Source organism: Aspergillus neoniger, assembly GCF_003184625.1.
Source record: "Aspergillus neoniger CBS 115656 unplaced genomic scaffold BO87scaffold_17, whole genome shotgun sequence".
Taxonomy (NCBI): Eukaryota; Fungi; Ascomycota; class Eurotiomycetes; order Eurotiales; family Aspergillaceae; genus Aspergillus; species Aspergillus neoniger.
Window position 1 is genome coordinate 716924 of NW_020291145.1, and position 16406 is coordinate 733329.

General features: G+C 50.5%; 8 protein-coding genes across 8 annotated transcripts; 4 read left to right on the top strand and 4 right to left on the bottom strand.

The window, feature by feature from the left end:
* Positions 1-46: 46 nt before the first annotated feature.
* On the top strand, positions 47-2367 carry BO87DRAFT_407041 (ferric reductase family protein). Its single transcript, XM_025626037.1, has 2 exons — positions 47-426; positions 472-2367. Exons 1-2 carry the CDS (start codon positions 272-274, stop codon positions 2348-2350), a joined length of 2034 nt encoding a protein of 677 aa, XP_025479605.1. The 5' UTR covers positions 47-271; the 3' UTR covers positions 2351-2367.
* Positions 2368-2659: 292 nt separating this feature from the next.
* BO87DRAFT_376935 (uncharacterized protein) lies at positions 2660-3609 on the top strand. The gene is made up of 3 exons (XM_025623423.1): positions 2660-2776; positions 2870-3202; positions 3286-3609. Exons 1-3 carry the CDS (start codon positions 2762-2764, stop codon positions 3364-3366), a joined length of 429 nt encoding a protein of 142 aa, XP_025479606.1. The 5' UTR covers positions 2660-2761; the 3' UTR covers positions 3367-3609.
* On the bottom strand, positions 3351-5696 carry BO87DRAFT_63916 (serine/threonine-protein kinase). Its single transcript, XM_025629445.1, has 3 exons — positions 5040-5696; positions 3679-4993; positions 3351-3629 (listed from the first exon to the last, which is right to left on the bottom strand). The coding sequence occupies exons 1-3, from the start codon at positions 5605-5607 to the stop codon at positions 3542-3544; spliced, it is 1971 nt and encodes a 656-aa protein (XP_025479607.1). The 5' UTR covers positions 5608-5696; the 3' UTR covers positions 3351-3541.
* A 1156-nt stretch (positions 5697-6852) lies between these two features.
* BO87DRAFT_416279 (cupin domain-containing protein) lies at positions 6853-7729 on the bottom strand. Its single transcript, XM_025626743.1, has 3 exons — positions 7575-7729; positions 7239-7470; positions 6853-7149 (listed from the first exon to the last, which is right to left on the bottom strand). The coding sequence occupies exons 1-3, from the start codon at positions 7670-7672 to the stop codon at positions 7123-7125; spliced, it is 357 nt and encodes a 118-aa protein (XP_025479608.1). The 5' UTR covers positions 7673-7729; the 3' UTR covers positions 6853-7122.
* A 7-nt stretch (positions 7730-7736) lies between these two features.
* BO87DRAFT_63958 (uncharacterized protein) lies at positions 7737-8243 on the bottom strand. The gene has a single exon (XM_025629446.1). The coding sequence runs from the start codon at positions 8156-8158 to the stop codon at positions 7799-7801; it is 360 nt and encodes a 119-aa protein (XP_025479609.1). The 5' UTR covers positions 8159-8243; the 3' UTR covers positions 7737-7798.
* Positions 8244-10037: 1794 nt separating this feature from the next.
* Positions 10038-12866, bottom strand: BO87DRAFT_397309 (Zn(II)2Cys6 transcription factor; the record flags this gene model as incomplete). Its single annotated transcript, XM_025625291.1, has 4 exons — positions 10038-10267; positions 10365-12305; positions 12364-12597; positions 12698-12866. 4 exons carry the CDS (start codon positions 12864-12866, stop codon positions 10038-10040), a joined length of 2574 nt encoding a protein of 857 aa, XP_025479610.1.
* A 39-nt stretch (positions 12867-12905) lies between these two features.
* BO87DRAFT_397310 (uncharacterized protein) lies at positions 12906-14920 on the top strand (the record flags this gene model as incomplete). Its single annotated transcript, XM_025625292.1, has 8 exons — positions 12906-12924; positions 13144-13322; positions 13464-13596; positions 13643-13757; positions 13894-14006; positions 14106-14152; positions 14489-14693; positions 14805-14920. The coding sequence occupies 8 exons, from the start codon at positions 12906-12908 to the stop codon at positions 14918-14920; spliced, it is 927 nt and encodes a 308-aa protein (XP_025479611.1).
* Positions 14891-16042, top strand: BO87DRAFT_63975 (lactam utilization protein lamb). The gene is made up of 2 exons (XM_025629447.1): positions 14891-15127; positions 15194-16042. The coding sequence occupies exons 1-2, from the start codon at positions 15000-15002 to the stop codon at positions 15828-15830; spliced, it is 765 nt and encodes a 254-aa protein (XP_025479612.1). The 5' UTR covers positions 14891-14999; the 3' UTR covers positions 15831-16042.
* The last annotated feature ends 364 nt before the right edge of the window (positions 16043-16406 follow it).

Below are 16406 nucleotides of genomic sequence, written 5' to 3' on the forward strand. Positions count from 1 at the left end.
TTGACTATTGTTCCCTCTCATTTTCTCTCAATTATACTCAATATGACTGACTAGAGTAGATAGGCAGTATTGGCATCGGGTTCGATCTCGGGCCCTTAGTCGCTCGTTTTCGCCTAATTGTCATTTGCTTCCTTCTCTTTCGTTCCCCGCGATATGTACATCGTGCATTTCTTCTACCATCATGCTTGAATACAATTCCTTTCATTTCTAGTATATACTGATCTCCCTTTCTTTATGCCCTAATCCGGATACTAGTCTACATACCTGCAAGATGGACATGTCCATGTCTGGCATGGGCCACATGTCCATGGGAGATGGCGTGCCTGGTCTGTTCTACCTGCAGAAGATGTACTGGGCTGTTGTAGGTAGTGCCATCGCTGCTGGAACGGTCATTAATATTCTGAATCGCTTTCTCGCCTACCAAAGGTAAGCTCCTTTGTTTATCGAAATAACGTATGCTCATTCCATCAGGTTAAATGACTCGTCCCTGACTCCCTCCAAGCCCAAGTCTATCTTCTTCAGCACATATGCCACCTTAACGGCCATCGTGCGTGAAGCTAGCTATGCAACCTTGCCCCCTTTGTCATTCCGCGGCCACTCCTATCACTTTGCACCGCTGGGCCCGGTGTCCATCATCCTGGCAAACCTCATCGTCGTGCTCGTCTTTTGTTTCTACAAGTTGGACACGGCCGACCAGTGGAAATGGGAAGATGTGGGCTACCGCACTGGGTTCATTGCCATCTGCCAGCTGCCGTTGATCTTCTTGTTGGCGGGCAGGCAAAACCTCATTGGCATGCTCGTAGGTATGAGCTACGAGCGTCTTAATTGGTTCCATCGGTGGATCGCGCGGACGCTGTGGTTGACCGCTACAATCCACATGTGCTTCTGGTTTCGTGATTGGGGCCGCTATAACTACATCGTATACGAGCTGAAGAACTACACCCTGGCAACGAGAGGTTTCGCCGCATGGATTATCTTGACCTTTATTGTTATTACGTCCGCCGCACCGATTCGACGGTTTGGGTACGAGTTCTTTGTTTTACAGCATCTGGTGACCTTTGTTGGTTTCATCGTTGCCGTGTGGCTCCATGCACCGGCAGAAGTAAAAGTGTGGGTGTGGATTCCCATCGGTTTTCTTGTCTTTGACCGGGTGGCGCGCTACTTGTGGGCGACCTATGTGAATTTGTCGATCTTCCATCGTTCAAAGAGACCGGGCCATGCCCTCTGGGCTAACCGGGCGACTTTCACGCCATTGCCAGGCAATGTAACTCGTATAGCGATTGAGAATCCCGGAGTCGGGTGGAAGCCGGGTCAACATGTGTTTCTCACATGCCACTCCATTGTGCCTCTGCAGAGCCATCCCTTCACCATTGCGTCCATACCAGAAGACAACAAGATGGTGATGTTCGTGCGGGCAGAAAAGGGCGGCACTCGACGCTTTTTCCGATATGCATCGAAGAACCACCAGGTGCTTGGGGCTAGTGACCAGGTGGCTGTGAAGCAGGCACGTGCAGTCTTCATCGAGGGACCGTATGGACAGATGCGGCCTCTGAAGCAGTTTGACAGCGTGATCCTAATTGCCGGCGGTATGGGGGCGACATTCACCGTGCCTTGCCTGCGGGATATAGTCGCCAAGTGGAAGGCTGAAAGCACAGCGCGGCTTGCAGCAACCAAGCGGATCCGATTCGTCTGGGTGATCAAATCGCGCACGCAGCTGAGCTGGTTCGACCGCCAGTTGCAAGAGGTGCTTAGGGATGTTGAGGAAGTTCGGCTGGCCAATCCGGACGTCATTCGGGAAATCGAGATGAGCATCTACATTACTTGTGACGAGAAGCTAGAGCAGGTGCAGAACACGCTTTGCGCCCAGGAACAGTCGTTGTTCCAGCTGCAGACAAGCTTACCTGCGAACGAGAAATCCCTCGAAGCGGAGAAAGCAGCGACCGACGCTGTAGCCATAGAATCTGTGGAGCAGTCTGGCTGTCAACCAGACGGAACATGCTGCTGCACAGCACCCATCAAAGATGAAGATGCCATCGACGCTACAACCTGTACATGCTCAGGTCATGCCGCACCGCAGTCTACAAGCGAGCTTGCAACAGGATCAGACTCGAAGCCAACGCAGAAACCGCTGCCCAATCTTACAGTCCTGTCTGGTCGACCGCACGCGCGCACAATCATCCGCAAGGTCCTCGAGAAAGCAGAGGGCGAGAGCGCGGTAGTGGTGTGTGGACCGAGGGGGTTGTCCGACGACGTGCGACGCAGCGTGGTGTGTCTGAGCGATGAGCGCGCAGTACATAAGGGGACGGGGGCGCAGGGAATATACCTGCATGTTGAGCAATTTGGGTGGTAGTGCTGCAGCATACAAGTAAATAGCATATGTTTTAGATGATATGATACCCTAACCACTTTAACAATTATGATATCAAATCATTAAGCAAGATGCCTCTCCATTAAACGATTAAGTAAAACCCTATACTGTACAATAATCAAGCAATAAAACCCCTCTTCATCCTCTAAATCAAAACCAAAAATAAAAAGAAACAAAAAGTCGGGCACCCAAACGGGCAACCAAACACACCTCCCGTAGATAACTAGTGAGTCAACCCATATGACGTAATCAGCCAGACCTCCGACCACCAACCACTCCAATTATCTCCATCAGACCCCTGCTGCCGATATCAATACATCACCTACATACCACCTACCTACCATCCGCCATCTACCAACATACCCAATCCAACCCAATTCAATCTCATCCAAAATGGTCTTCCGCTTCGTACGCCCATCCCCCTCCCATCCCCAATCCCAATCCCAATCCCAATCCCATCCCCCCAACCCACCCCCAAAACTAACAAAAGAGAAAAAAAAGGCAAAAACCCTCGATCCCATAACCCTCTTCCACGCCCCCAACTTATCCTCCAGCAAATCCGCCCTCAGCATCCTCCAACGCGCATCCACAACAGCAGCAAGCACGACAGGCACCCCCCGCGGCGAATTCCAACTCGAGGTGAGCACTGCGCCGCCGACGAACGACCAGTTGCGGAATATTCTCGAGTATGTATCTGGGAGTGGAGTGTCCGGGAGTGGTGCTGGGATTGGCAAGGTGTATGGTGTGGGCGAGGTGGTGAGGGGGGCGAGGGATGCGGAGGATGCGGTTAAGAGGTTTAAGGCGGATCCTGAAGGGACTTTTGTTCGTCCGATTGTGAGTTGATTCTTTCATTTCATTGATGGGAGAAAGCGAGAAGGGGATGGGTTTGGGGAAGGGATATGCTAATTGGTTTCTAGACAGTCGACTGGACGAAAGGACAGGCTGTGATTGGGGATAATGAGTCGGAGATTCTCAAAATGGTGCAGGAGTTGGAGTGAAGGATTGACTATTCTGATCCTAGTATACTGCACTCATGCAAGTCTACGATAGCTGTATCATACACAACTCCTTTCTTAACCCTCCCATTTCGTATCCGTTCCATTAAAAGTACTCGCTAAAACAATCCTCGAGATCCAGCTCGTGCCCGAATAGAACTCCTGTCATTCATGCAGTCTAAAACATCGTTCCGAATGATCCGTCCGTCGCGATCGGTTTGCGCGGCGAGCCGCGGCCTAGCCCGTCCATGGCCGGCTTGCGGTGTCTGTTGCTGTTAGCATATACCCAGATACGCAGTTTGGTGGATAGCCTACCGGAATGTAAATCCAACAAATAATCCCTTGCTCATCTTATCATCACGCTCCGCCATCTCTTCCAGCGCGCGTTGCTTGTCGTGAACCTCCTTGTACTTGGCCATGTCCGCTTCGTTGGTAAAGTCGTCAAAGTAGCCCGCGTCTGTCTCCGAATCCAGCTCGGGCACAAACGGCGCACGCTGCTCGCGCAGATGGTTAAAGTCCACCTCGCTGAAGTAGTCGTGCGCGTGGATCTCCTGAATGTTCTTGAACCGCTTCTCCTTCGACGCCACCAGCTTGGTGATGAGGTCCCACGTGCGTCGCGACAGGAAGTAGTTCGGGTCTTCGTACACCGGCTTGCGGAGCACCTTTTGCCAGTTCTTCAGGTTTTGCCACGTCTCGTCCACCGTCGCGCCTGCAAACGGCGGGTATCCGGCGAGGGCCTCGAAGAGCATGCATCCCAAACTCCAGTAGTCGACCGTAAAATCATACTGCTCGCCCTTGAGCACTTCGGGTGCCATGTAGTCGGGCGACCCAACAATCGACTTGGCGTAGTTGACCTGGCGCTCCCGCAGCGACCGATATCCCTGGCGACGCTCTGCTACCGTGCGCTGTTCCATGGGGCGACCGAACGGCACCGGCGTGTTGCCAACCTCCTCCAGCTTCACCCGCATGGACTCAATCTTGCCAGGGTTTAGCATACCTGCGGCCAGGCCAAAGTCGGTCAGCTTAACGTGACCACTTGAATCAATGAGAAAGTTTTCCGGCTTCAAATCGCGGTGAATGTATCCCAACGCATGCAACGCATCAATGCAGCTGAACATCTCTGCAATGTAGAACCGAGCATGGCGATTGTGCAAGACTCCGGTGTTGTTCAGCAGCGTGCGAAAGTCACCTCCCGGCACATACTCCATTGCCAGGTAGATCTGGTCGTCATCCTGGAACGCGTACAGCAGCTTGACCAACCAGTCGCTCTTGGCGGCCGTCAAGATATCGCGCTCAGTGAGAATATGGCGGATCTCGTCCAACTTGAAAAGTAACTTCTTGCTCATCACCTTGAGCGCGCACACCTCCCTCGTATCCTTCTTCTGCGCCAGATAGACCTGTCCGTAACCTCCCTGGCCCACTTGAGTCAAGATCTGAAAGTCGTGCTGGCGGAGTCGAGTGCGGCGTTTGCGGAGGTGGGCCCGTTCCCGACCCAGATATTTCAGCAGAGCGGGCTCATACGTCTCCATCGGAGTGGCGGGGGGCTCGGGGTTGGAAGACCGGAACTGCGCATAGCGGTTTTGGCGGTTGTGTACGTAGCTCAACAAATCAAAGTAGTGATCGAGGAAGTCTAAACAGTTAGCCAATACACTGGAATACCTGCAAGGTGCACCTACACAGTTGTGTCACATTTACCAATCGCTTAACTCTAGGATTCTGCAGCTTCTCCAACTCCTCCGGGGTCAACCCCCGCATGGGAACCTGACGACGCTGAATACTCTCGAGATCTCGTTGCTGGTATGGCTCATGACGGGAGATGGCAGCAGCCGCGGGGTTCGGACCGAGGTCTTTGGTGAGACGGGTGGAGTTGGGAGGGGTGTTTTCTTTGTTGGCTTTGCGCGTGGGACTGCCTGGTGGCTGACGGATGACACTTTCGGTAAAGTCCTCACCGGATCGGGGCGGCGCGAACATGGGGTGGTTGTAGTGGTTATAGGTGCCTTTGGTGGGCGAGGTGGGGTTCAGCTTGAGAGCTTTTTCGAACACGTTGGGCAGGTCGATTGCGCCGGGGGGCATGCGATTTTTGCTGGGACTCCCTTGGGGGGTTTGCACGGGGCTGGTGAAGCCATTTTCAGCGGGTGTGGAGGGGCGATCGAGAGCTTCATTTCCGGCACGAGTATGAAGGAGTGGCGGCGGGTTGGGAAGACGGAGGCCGGGGCGATCTGAGGTGTCGATATTGAGAGCCATGTTGGGCTCGGAAGTGTGCTGGCAACCGTTCTCAACTGGGGGAGGTATGGACCAGCTCACTGACACGGGGGTCTCTAAACAACGACCGCGAGGTGGAAGAGGTCGTGGCGGGGAGATTAAAAAGGAACGAGGGATAGGAAATTAAAGCACGAGTAGAGAGACTCGGAATCTCAAGCGAATGGAAAAAGAAATGGGATGGAAAACAAAACGGAAGATTAAAAAAAAAAAGCAAAGAAGGGGTGGAGAGACAAGAAAAAGCAACGAGGAAGAAGAGGAGACAGAGAAGATCAATGACTTTGTTCGGGCAGGAATGGAGAGAAGCAAGGACGATGACCCGACGAGAACAAGTCAGTCAGTCAGGGGAGAAAGAGACGATGCCCAATGGGATTTATTGGGAATGATGAAGAAGAGGGAGGAAGAAAGAGAAGAAGGAGAGAGGGGAGAAGTTGTTGAATGAAGTAGGGAGGAAGGGGAAAGAGAGGGGGGAAGGAAGTGGAAGTTCAAGAAAGTGAATATTCTCTCTCAACTTTCTTACTGTTCTTTCTTTCTTTCTTTCTTCCTTCCTTCCTTTCTCTCAACCCATCCACTTTTCCCTTTCTTCTCCCAGTTACAGTTTAACTTCAGCAAAGCAAAAGATGAGCCGCAGCTGAGAACCAGCCACTCTTGACTTAACAGACCAACGAGATGCCACCGATCCAACTCTGCGCCGCCCCTCTCTCTGCGACCATCGCAACGTTGCTGGGGTAACTCCCTTGTTCCGATCCCATCTGCTCTCCAATGCTGGTGACGATGCCAGGGCCAGCCGCGAGTCAATCTCGTTCCTGACGCCCTTTCGGATGGTGATTGGGGAACTCGTGAGGCTGAGGATGGAGTCATCTTCTCCCACCACCAGTCAGAGTGTCTCTGCACGTCATTTTCCCACTCAACTACCTTTAGACGAGGGGGGGGGGGGGAGAAACTAGTGTGTCCAGCAATCTGGGTAAAACTAGTCGTCCTTCTATATCTGGAACCTTGTTGGGTGAGATCGTCTCCGATCCCATGGGGCAGATCTGAGTTGATCATTTACGGAGGGAGGGAGGAGAATTGGTTGGTGGTGGTGGTGATGCTAAATTCCATCCCCATCCATCGGGTGTATACAGACAGCTCTGATACTGACAGTCACACAACATCAGTGTTTCGGTCCAGACTACAACAATTCCATTCTTTTAAATTTAAGCAATTCAAAATTGAAACAATACTAGTACTAGCAAGTTGATTTAGAGAAGAGGGGTGCAATCCACACCGGCGTCATTGCGCCCTGGTTCTTGTTTACACTTCCCGTAAACACAACCAAGGAACCGCTCCCATAAGCAGTGGAACCTTTCTGTCTCCCAAACCATGGTTCATCTCCCAGCCATCAACTAGACTATCTTTCTCCCCCCTTCTCTTCCTCAATAAGACATAGTAATAAATAGCCCGTTTTACCAGCAAGGAATTAATTCATCACAACCCAGGATATTCCAATTACATCATCACTCAAGCAGTCTTGGCCCGTTGTCCCGTCTACCACCATCACTCAGTCAGCAACCAAAAGAGAAACAGTACCGCAAGAAGCAGAAAAAAAAAAAAAAAAAAAAAAAAAGAATACTCACAAAAAAAGCCAACCCATACGACGGCGTCGTAAAAGTCACCTTACTCCCCTTGGGAAAATGAAACACATCCCCGGGAAAAGCCTCAACCTTTTGGCCGGTCTCATCCGAGATCTCGAACTTGCCTTCCAGGATGATTTTCATCTCATCAAAGGTGTATTCGTATACCAGCGGAGTGCCTTTTTCCAGACGGTAGAAGCCGGCTGAGATGGGTTTTTCGGGGTTGTAGCTGTCACTATACATTCCTTATTTAGTGTCTAATTGAACATACTAGGACACTCAATAATATGAGATAGCATGGGGAAGAAGATCAATTAGTGAAAGGAATGGGGTATATACCTCGAATCTACATCCCCCAGAAAGGCATTCTCATTGGCAATGAGCGGAGGCTCATAGGTTTGTTGGGATCGAGGGTGGTGCTTGAATGCGATGGCCATGTTTGGTGCAGGGATTTGTAGCAGTAGTCACAAATAGATAGTAAGTACTTGTATGAGAGTCTTCTAATATTCCATTCTTTAGATACACTGGGAGGTTATAGGCTTTATACCAACACCTCTCCAACATTATCCTCGCTCATTTCTGATCTCATTACCTACAACGGAATACCTATACCCGTGCGGAGCATTCCAGTTCTTTCTCCTCCTCTTTGCTATTGCTGTTTGTCTGACTCTCTTCCCACGGATCCGACTCCCGTAGTGGGATAGATAGCACGCTTCGACATATAGTAGACATAGAATAGTACAATCCCAGTAGGAGTTGGCGAACTGAGGGGTAGTTAGTAAGCAAGTAGAGTAAACTCGATGAGGGGAATTTCTCAGTTCCGAAAACTTATCAGATAGGGAGGAGTAAACCGGGGTGCCCTTGATAGTTACTGATAGCGAGAGAGACAGGCATAGTATGCACAAAGTACTACTATCGACCATCCTAGGAAAGAATTAGAATAGATAGGATACCACATCCGAAAAGGAACCAAGTCCTAGTTAGTAAGATCAAGTAAGGCAAGGCATGGACATCCGACGCATGGCAGGGGAAGCAAGCAGACAAGCAAGAACAGGATATTTTACCCCAGATGGGTTAGTACTTCCGACCAATCCTCGTGGATTTGATATGATATGATATGATAGTATGATACGATATCAAGGTTACTTAGTAAGTAAGTAGTACCTAGTTAACTAACTAAATACTAGTCAGTAAGTAGTTATGCCCCCCCTCGCATAGTATTCATCCAATCCATCCCCTCTTCCCCTAAACTCCATGCTGACACCATCTCACCCCAGCAAATCTTATACTATGTACTTACTATACTCAACCGCGAGAAATCCAACAACAGCCAGAACAAGCAAAGCAAAGCAACTGACCAAACTCGTCATCTTCATCATCCATGACGACTTCAAAATCAATTTCCAATAACCCTATATCCTAACTAGTCCAATCCAATCCACCTGACCATACACTCATTTTCTGTAGAGAAAGAAAAAACAGCTCACATGCAGCGAGTGTCTGAGCCCATCCCCTCCCCCTCCTCCCCTTCCCTTCCAGCGTAATGATCATCCACCTGCCCAGTTCAGTAAAGCCGAACTCGAACTGCAAAGCCTATCCTGTCCTATCCTATCCATCAGTCAGTCAGTCAGTCAGTCAGTCACTTTCTTCTCTCCATCTCCCTTCCCCACCCACCCGGGGATTCTTCCCCTATCAAGAGTGTGTATCTTCAGCACCCACCATTGGACTCTCCTCTCCATAAGGTAAGAAAAGAAAAGAAAAAGTAGGTTAGCTCATCCGCAGATATACTTGCATAATTTCTACTAAAATCACTCCTATGCAAGGCAAAGCAAGATCCGAAATCAGACCACGACAGGAGAAGAAAAGAGGGAAAAGAAAGGAAACTGACTAACTAACTGACTAACTAAGCAGAGTAAAAAAATTAACTCAACCTTTCCCTTTCCTTTCCTAAGCAAGTAAAAGCAAAAGCTGAACTAAGCCCGTAGTCCTGCGGGTTTTGGTGGGGATCGGCCGGTCTTAAAACGCTGGCTTTTCCCACCTTCGTCTTGCAGTCTTGATCCTTTTCTTTTCTGGTAGTTGAAGAAGCAAAGAAGAAGGAAAAGAAACAGAAAGAGGAAAGACAGGAAAAGCTCGACTTGTGACCGACCAAAGCAAAACATACCGACCGAACAGCCCAAGCAGCAAAAACACTACGGCCACCCAATGCAAATCTTCTTCCTCACGCAGAAACCCCTCAACTACTTCCTAGCAGCATAACCCTCGCCGACTCGCATATACGCCCCGACTGTTCATCTTGTAGACAGTTGTATACGATCGACCATTCTCAGAAACTGTCCCCTGCGACTGCCCGCCTACCATCGCCTGTTTGCCCTCATTCTGACCTATATTCGAATCGCCAAACAGTCAATCCTAGTACTCATAGTACACTCCCCTTGCGAACTACTATCGTCTGTCCCATGCGCCATTCAGTCTGCCAGTAATCTCGGTCGGAAATCATTCTCTTCCCTAGCGACACTCAAGACCATACACCGACGCGCCATAGCTCGACATTAATTTATTCCAAAAGAAAGCACCCGGGACCTGACAAAACTTCCAGGTAGTCCCGTAAAGAATGTGACTATTTGCTACACTCATCGCAGAACGCCTTGCTGATTTCAACCTCCAGTGTAAGACCCCGCGCGACAATACCCATTCAAGCAATCCAAAAAGCATATATCTTCCGTCGCGCCATCAACCCTTCAATCGTTCAATCATTGTACAGCCCTCGCAACCATGGCTACTACTGTGTCCATAACGAGTGACCTAGAGCCTTATCTGGCATCCCTCCGATCGTATCTGGCTAAGAACAAGCCCCCAGCTTCTCCAACAGAGGATCCAGCTGAAGAGTCCGAGACAAATACCAGCTCGAGCAATTCCGATCAAAATACCCAGCGAGAGCAGCCACGTCGGAAAGGAAGCAAGAATAACGATCGTGATGGCCGCCCCCGCCCGGTGATGAAGATGCGCTCGTGTCGAACACACTAGACACTGGTCTTAACCGAGGAACACTATATGAATGAGCTGGTGTTCTCCACAAGTACGAATAGCAAAGCAGATTCAATGAAACAGCAAGCAAAAGCTCACACATACCTTCCCATCCCCAATCCTGCATTACGTTGATCCAGTGCAATTTGCCCCGAACCGTCTTTTCGAATTCAATATTCTCCAACGGGGAGATAGCGGAGCTCCGTCGCGAGTTTCCAATAGTAGCCTTAGAGGCCAACCATTCCTCCTGAATCGTCCTCCTCCACGGCTCCTTGGCGTAGGTACTACGGGCCCTCTGATCATTCGACCCAAGGCTAGTGAGAGGCACTCTATCGTTCGTCAAAGTCTCCATGACAGAGTTGATCCCACGCCCAGACGATCCCCGCAATCGTTGTTTCTCATCTTCGAAAGCATCCCTGCGTGCCCAGACTTCGCGGACTATCTCTATGCAGCGATCAATTGAGCCCAGCATGAGGCGGGTTTGAATAGATTCCCACCGGCTCAACACCCACTGACGATCATCCTCTTGCTCTGCTTCGGATCCTGCCGCCAACAGAGGGAACATCTGGATAATCAGGGTTCGAGAACTTGAAGGAACGGTAGCCAACAAAATCAGCACGCGCTTGGCAAGCTCGGAGGTTGGCTCTGAAGGCATCTCAGGTACCGCCTGGTGAAGGTATAACAGTGTTGCCCAGCGATAAGCATGGGCTGTCTGAATACTATGCTGGACCTCGGAAGATGGGTCCTCTGGAGTCTCGAAGAATTGCGGTGGTTCCCACTGCTCAACAAGCCTTTTCAGCTCTATGGCTTGCGAAATAAGCGAGATGGAATTAGATGTTGTCTTGCGAACACGTTGAACCAACCGAGCCACTTGATTTATCAGAGGGAAAAGCGTCGTAGCGCAGCCCATCAGAGGATCAATCTCATGTACAGCGTGGCTTGGGAGTTGGAAAAAAGGTGCGTTCACCTCCAGATTCCCCGATTCCTCACGAGAGGTCAAGCGAGCAATTACGTCCATATACAGCCACGTATTGTAAAGGAAACGCACCCTGCTCAGGTTAATCCCACGCAGTTCGCCTTGAGCACCGAGCCCCACCACTTGTGAGACTAGTGCTTTGGCACCTTTTAGATGCTGAATGCAGGTACGAGTGTGTTGGTCCCAGGTATCGGCAAACGCAAGCGCCAGGCTCGTCGCTAATGCTGCATCAACCCTCATGTTCCGTATGTCGTGCACCAAGTGGGTGATGCTCTGGCGCATGTGATCCACACCGTGAACTCGCAAGGCCGGAAACTCTTTGCTTGAATGGAAGGCAGCAAGCGAGAACACAGCATGATACAGAGCTGGTGTCTCTTTAGCCAACGGCCAGATCAAAGTTCGCCACGGATTCTCGTGGACACCGTCCTTTACAGACAATATTCCACACGTCACCCTATCAAACTGCAAAACCAGCATTTCTGGGCTTGCAATGCCGAGGTTGGGTTCCCTGCAGATGTTGAATAGTTCCTGGTGCGGAGCGATGTTCCTGTTGGCGTTCTCCGGCCGCCCGGACTCCATGCTTCGGTCGGGCCTTCGTACTATCTCCTCGATATCCTCATCATCAACCTCCATCAATTCTTCGAAGCTAAAACCTTCTTCTGCATAGGAGTTGTTGCGCCCAAAGTCACGTTTGGGCTCGCGCTCATTACCCGGCATTTGCTCTACTGCAGCCAATGAGACATCAGAAATCCAAGAAATCTGGTCTGAAGGCGAGACGTCTGTGAATGACGATGCGAGAATGTCGTCATTGAAGCTCACTGGCGTTAGCTGACCAATAAACTCATCTGGGTTGCCAAACGAATCCTTGTCGCTGAATGAACGCCTGTTGGACCGTTTTGAAGGCGATGCATTCTTCGAGGTCAGGTCAGCAAGATCCATAAAAGACCCCGAGCCCATGCAAGGAAGGCTAGAGGCAGCTTGCTGTGACTTTGGCGCCCTGGATTGGTTTTGTGGAATATGGGTTCCTGAACTTTCTGTACTTGGGTTCTCATTAGACTGATATTGGATAGCTAAAGGAACGTCAGCAATACACCCTAAAGTTGAGATGGCCTGGGGCTGTTAGCATACCTTTCTTTGTATTTGCACTGCCATTCGTACCCCCAACAAAACTCTTCTGCCCAAAGCCGTTGCGCCATTTGAATTTCTTTATGTATCCTTCACATGTCACGTTTCGCTTCCTACATTGAATACAACTTGGCTTGGTCTCGTCACACTTCAATCGCTTGTCCTTGCAAGTCTGGCAGCCTGGATAAGGTGAACAATAAGACGTCAGCGCGCTGCGACTTTTGGAGCGTCTGTGCCCTTGTCACTCTGCTCATGTCTCTTGTGCTCTTATTTCAACACATCTGTCGCCCTCCATGCCCATCGCGCTAAAACTAGTAGAAAAGTAATGATACCGTACCGTTACGGCTCTTGGTCTGCTTCGGCTTGCTATGATCTTTGGCAGCACCTCGCTGGCCTGCAGTCGAGTTCTTGGGAGAGACAGACGGGTTGGAATGCCCGGCACCCGATGCGGAGGGACGTTGAACGTCTAGAATAGCAGATGGGGAAGGGATGTTGATGTCTTCCATATCGGAATCTGATGTGACGATGACATAAACCGATTCCAGATGGAACGTGTCATAAAAAGTATGAGGAGAAGGAAGATAGTTGTCCGAGGAAAGAGGGAGGGGGTTCGCCTCGTCAACTGGGTGGTGGGAAGGGAAGAGGGGAGCGCAACCGAACAGCTTTCGTGGAGACTTCCCAAGCAGATAAGGCTGTTTTGACTGTCCGATGGCAGGGGAAACAGAAAAGATAGGGAAAGCCTGGATGTGCGATAGATAACTCAACGCCCCGAGACGGCCCCAGACGGTGAGGAGAGAGAGGGACCTCCAGGTGATAAGAGTTGCACTAGAGCAGCAGATTGCGGAGACAGCTGGTGCAAGTTGTGCGACGCGGATTCGTCGATCCGAGGTAGGAGCTCAGACAAGAGCCGGGTCTCCATTGGAAGCATGGCGATTGGAGCTAGAACACTCCCTTTCATGCAGGTTTCGATGATAATGGATGGAGGCGGGAGGGGAAGAGACAAACGCCACGGTTTGCGAGGACGAAAAGGCCCAGCGACCAGTGAGTGCATTTTTTTTTTTTTTTTTTTTTAATTCAAGATAAAAACACGAAGATGGCAGCAGTTGCTCAAGAAGGGGTTACTGAACACAGGGGACACCACAGACGATGTTGAAACAACGCTGCGAGGCGGGGATAGGATGACAGACGCCACCAGGGAGCAGGATGAAGTTGAGAGGGATCGGAGAGGTTCAGCCGGTGTGGGCGACAGCAGTTGATTGCAGTTGGTGGGTGGTGGAGGGAGGTAATCCCCGCGTTCCTATTCGACCGCCTCGCCTTGTCACCTGCCGGCTTATCCTCGACTTCACAGCCACCGAAGCACAAAGCAGAAGATACTACGATTGTACAGACATCTCCCAGTAGGCAACAGGCTTCAAACTTCCCTCTACTACTTGACTTACCGTCCGTCCATCCTATCTAGGTCCCACACCATCCTAAACATTCCATTCCTGGATAACGGTTGACCGCTCCGCAATGGGTAGGACAAGCAATCAGCAGCACCGGACTTTCAATCAAAACTCGTCTCAAAATCTGCCCATTATCTAGCAAAGTGCCATCTGCAATGAAATGCTCCGATCAGCACGGCGGAACTCCAAGGAGGGCATGTGGTCAGTCGACCCGATAGTCTGTCCATTTGCCAGGAATACAACTACAATGCCATAGTCTAGACTTATTATACAAGGTTGTCGCCTGTTCCCAGATGTTAGACAATGTCTTCCGCCCTCGGATAGATCCACGAGTAAGAATCAAGCTGGTCTCCAGGATGACTGCTGCCCTCGTGTTTGTTCCAATCCCCGGGACATTCAACGTCACTCGAATGGCTCTCTCTCTGGTCGGCAACCGAATGCATCCCGGCATTGTGTGCAAGGCCCAGTCGTACAGCTAGCATCAGGTGCAACACCTAAGCTTTCCCTGCTTTGGAAAATAGCAATCCGGACGGGATAACGGCATGCTCGCAGTAAGTATTTGGAATTATGCGTGCCCAGTTGTGCGGAACGTGTTTCACGAGTATCCTTTGTACGCTCCTGACAATCTGGGTTGTATCAACATAAGGCTACCTTGGGGTCCTTTGGCGTGGGGGCCATCATAGGAGAACCTGGTTTGGAAAAGTCGAGCTTTTGATGGGTTGATGTCACCTGGGTGTTGGTCCTTATTGACCGATTTCGGCATTGATCTGAAACCGAGAGCGGGAGGAAGGGAGGGAGAGATAAGGCGCCGGGAAGATGAGGGGATAATGGATCTACTCCGCACGCTATTTTGGACGGACACAGCGAACCCCTCGCAAGTGGGTCGTAGTAAGCCCTCCAAGACATTGGCTTTGAGGGATCTCCAAGGCATCGATAAAGATGCCAGGTTGCCACTGAAGTCAATTTTATGCGGCATACGTGATGATGCCCAAAACTAAGGCACAATGCAGCCAATGCAGCGCAACACTGCGATAGGCAGTTCCCCGCCTCCAACAACCCCACTTCCCAGGACCATGGAACCAACCATGAACGTATTCCAACAGCTTGACAGTTAATCCCACGACCATCCCATATATCGTCACCCACTTCACCCATACAGGGTACCCCCTAAACCACATAATCACTCTCACCACCATGCCTCCCCTACGAACCAAAGTCTTCATCAACGTCGACCTCGGCGAAGGTTACGGCAACTTCAAATGCGGTCCGGACGAAGAACTCATCCCCCTCATCGACCAGGCCAACGTAGCCTGCGGATTCCAGTAAGCAGCAATTTCTCATAACCCCAAACAATCACCCCAAACCTAACCCTCTCTTCTTTACTATAGTGCCGGTGACCCCCTAATAATGCAAGAAACCGTCTCTCTGTGCAAAAAGCACAACATATCGATCGGCGCCCACCCCGGCCTCCCCGACGTGCAAGGCTTCGGCCGACGCGAAATGAAGCTCAGCCCGGAGGAACACACCGCCAACGTCATCTACCAAGTCGGGGCGTTGCAAGGCTTCCTAGCACGCGAAAACATCCCCCTCCACCACGTCAAGCCGCACGGCGTGCTCTACGGCATGATGTGTCGCGACCTGGAAGTGGCGCGGGCCGTCATAAGGGGAATACCAGCCGGGGTACCGGTCGTGGGACTCGGAGGAACATACATGGAGCAGGCGGCGAAGGAGCTGGGGGTGCCGTTCTGGGCGGAATTGTTCGGAGATGTTAAGTATGGGCCGGATGGCATGCTGGTGATTGATCGGAAGAAGAAGCTGTGGAAGATTGAGGATGTCAAGGCGCATGTGAGACAGCAGGTGGAGGATTCGTCGGCCACGGCTGTTGATGGGTCGGTGGTGCAGATGGGGGTTAAGGATAATCCGGTTACCATTTGTTGTCATTCGGATTCGCCGGGGTGCTTGGAGATTGTGAAGGCGACGAGAGAGGTCGTTGATGAGTTCAATAAGGCGAATGGGTTTGCTTAATGGGTGGTGGAGAGGGGGGAGTGATGGCGTTTCCTATTGATAGAATGATTAGATGATGTGGGTGGATGCTCCATGCTTGGTGTTTCCTGGGGAGTAAGCTAATGATAGATCCTACCGCTCATCTACGAAGCTTCGGTGAGATTATAGTACATTCACACAGCAAATCAATCTAGTCACCCCTTGCAGATGATGACCTAAGCCTTCAATTCCTGATGAAGAGGACTTGCATTGTGAACACAGTTCACATGAACTTTTTCTTGCGTACACGTGGAACGTTCCCGCGGCACGTGATGCCAAGCCCTTTATGTAAGCAGGAACGTTCCACACGACCCTATAAATTACTGTTTTTTATTATTGAAATTCAACTTCCTCTTATATTTCTCCAAGTTCATTACACACTTTATTTCAAGCACTTACCAAGTACTTTATAAGTACCTGCCAAGTACTTCCTAGACATGGATTTTCATGAAGTTATTGAACTTAGTTCTACGGAAGAGGAATACTCAACCCAGGTAATTTCTTAAGTAATTATCAAGTACTTAGAAATTAATTTATATCTAGGAACCGTCACCATTA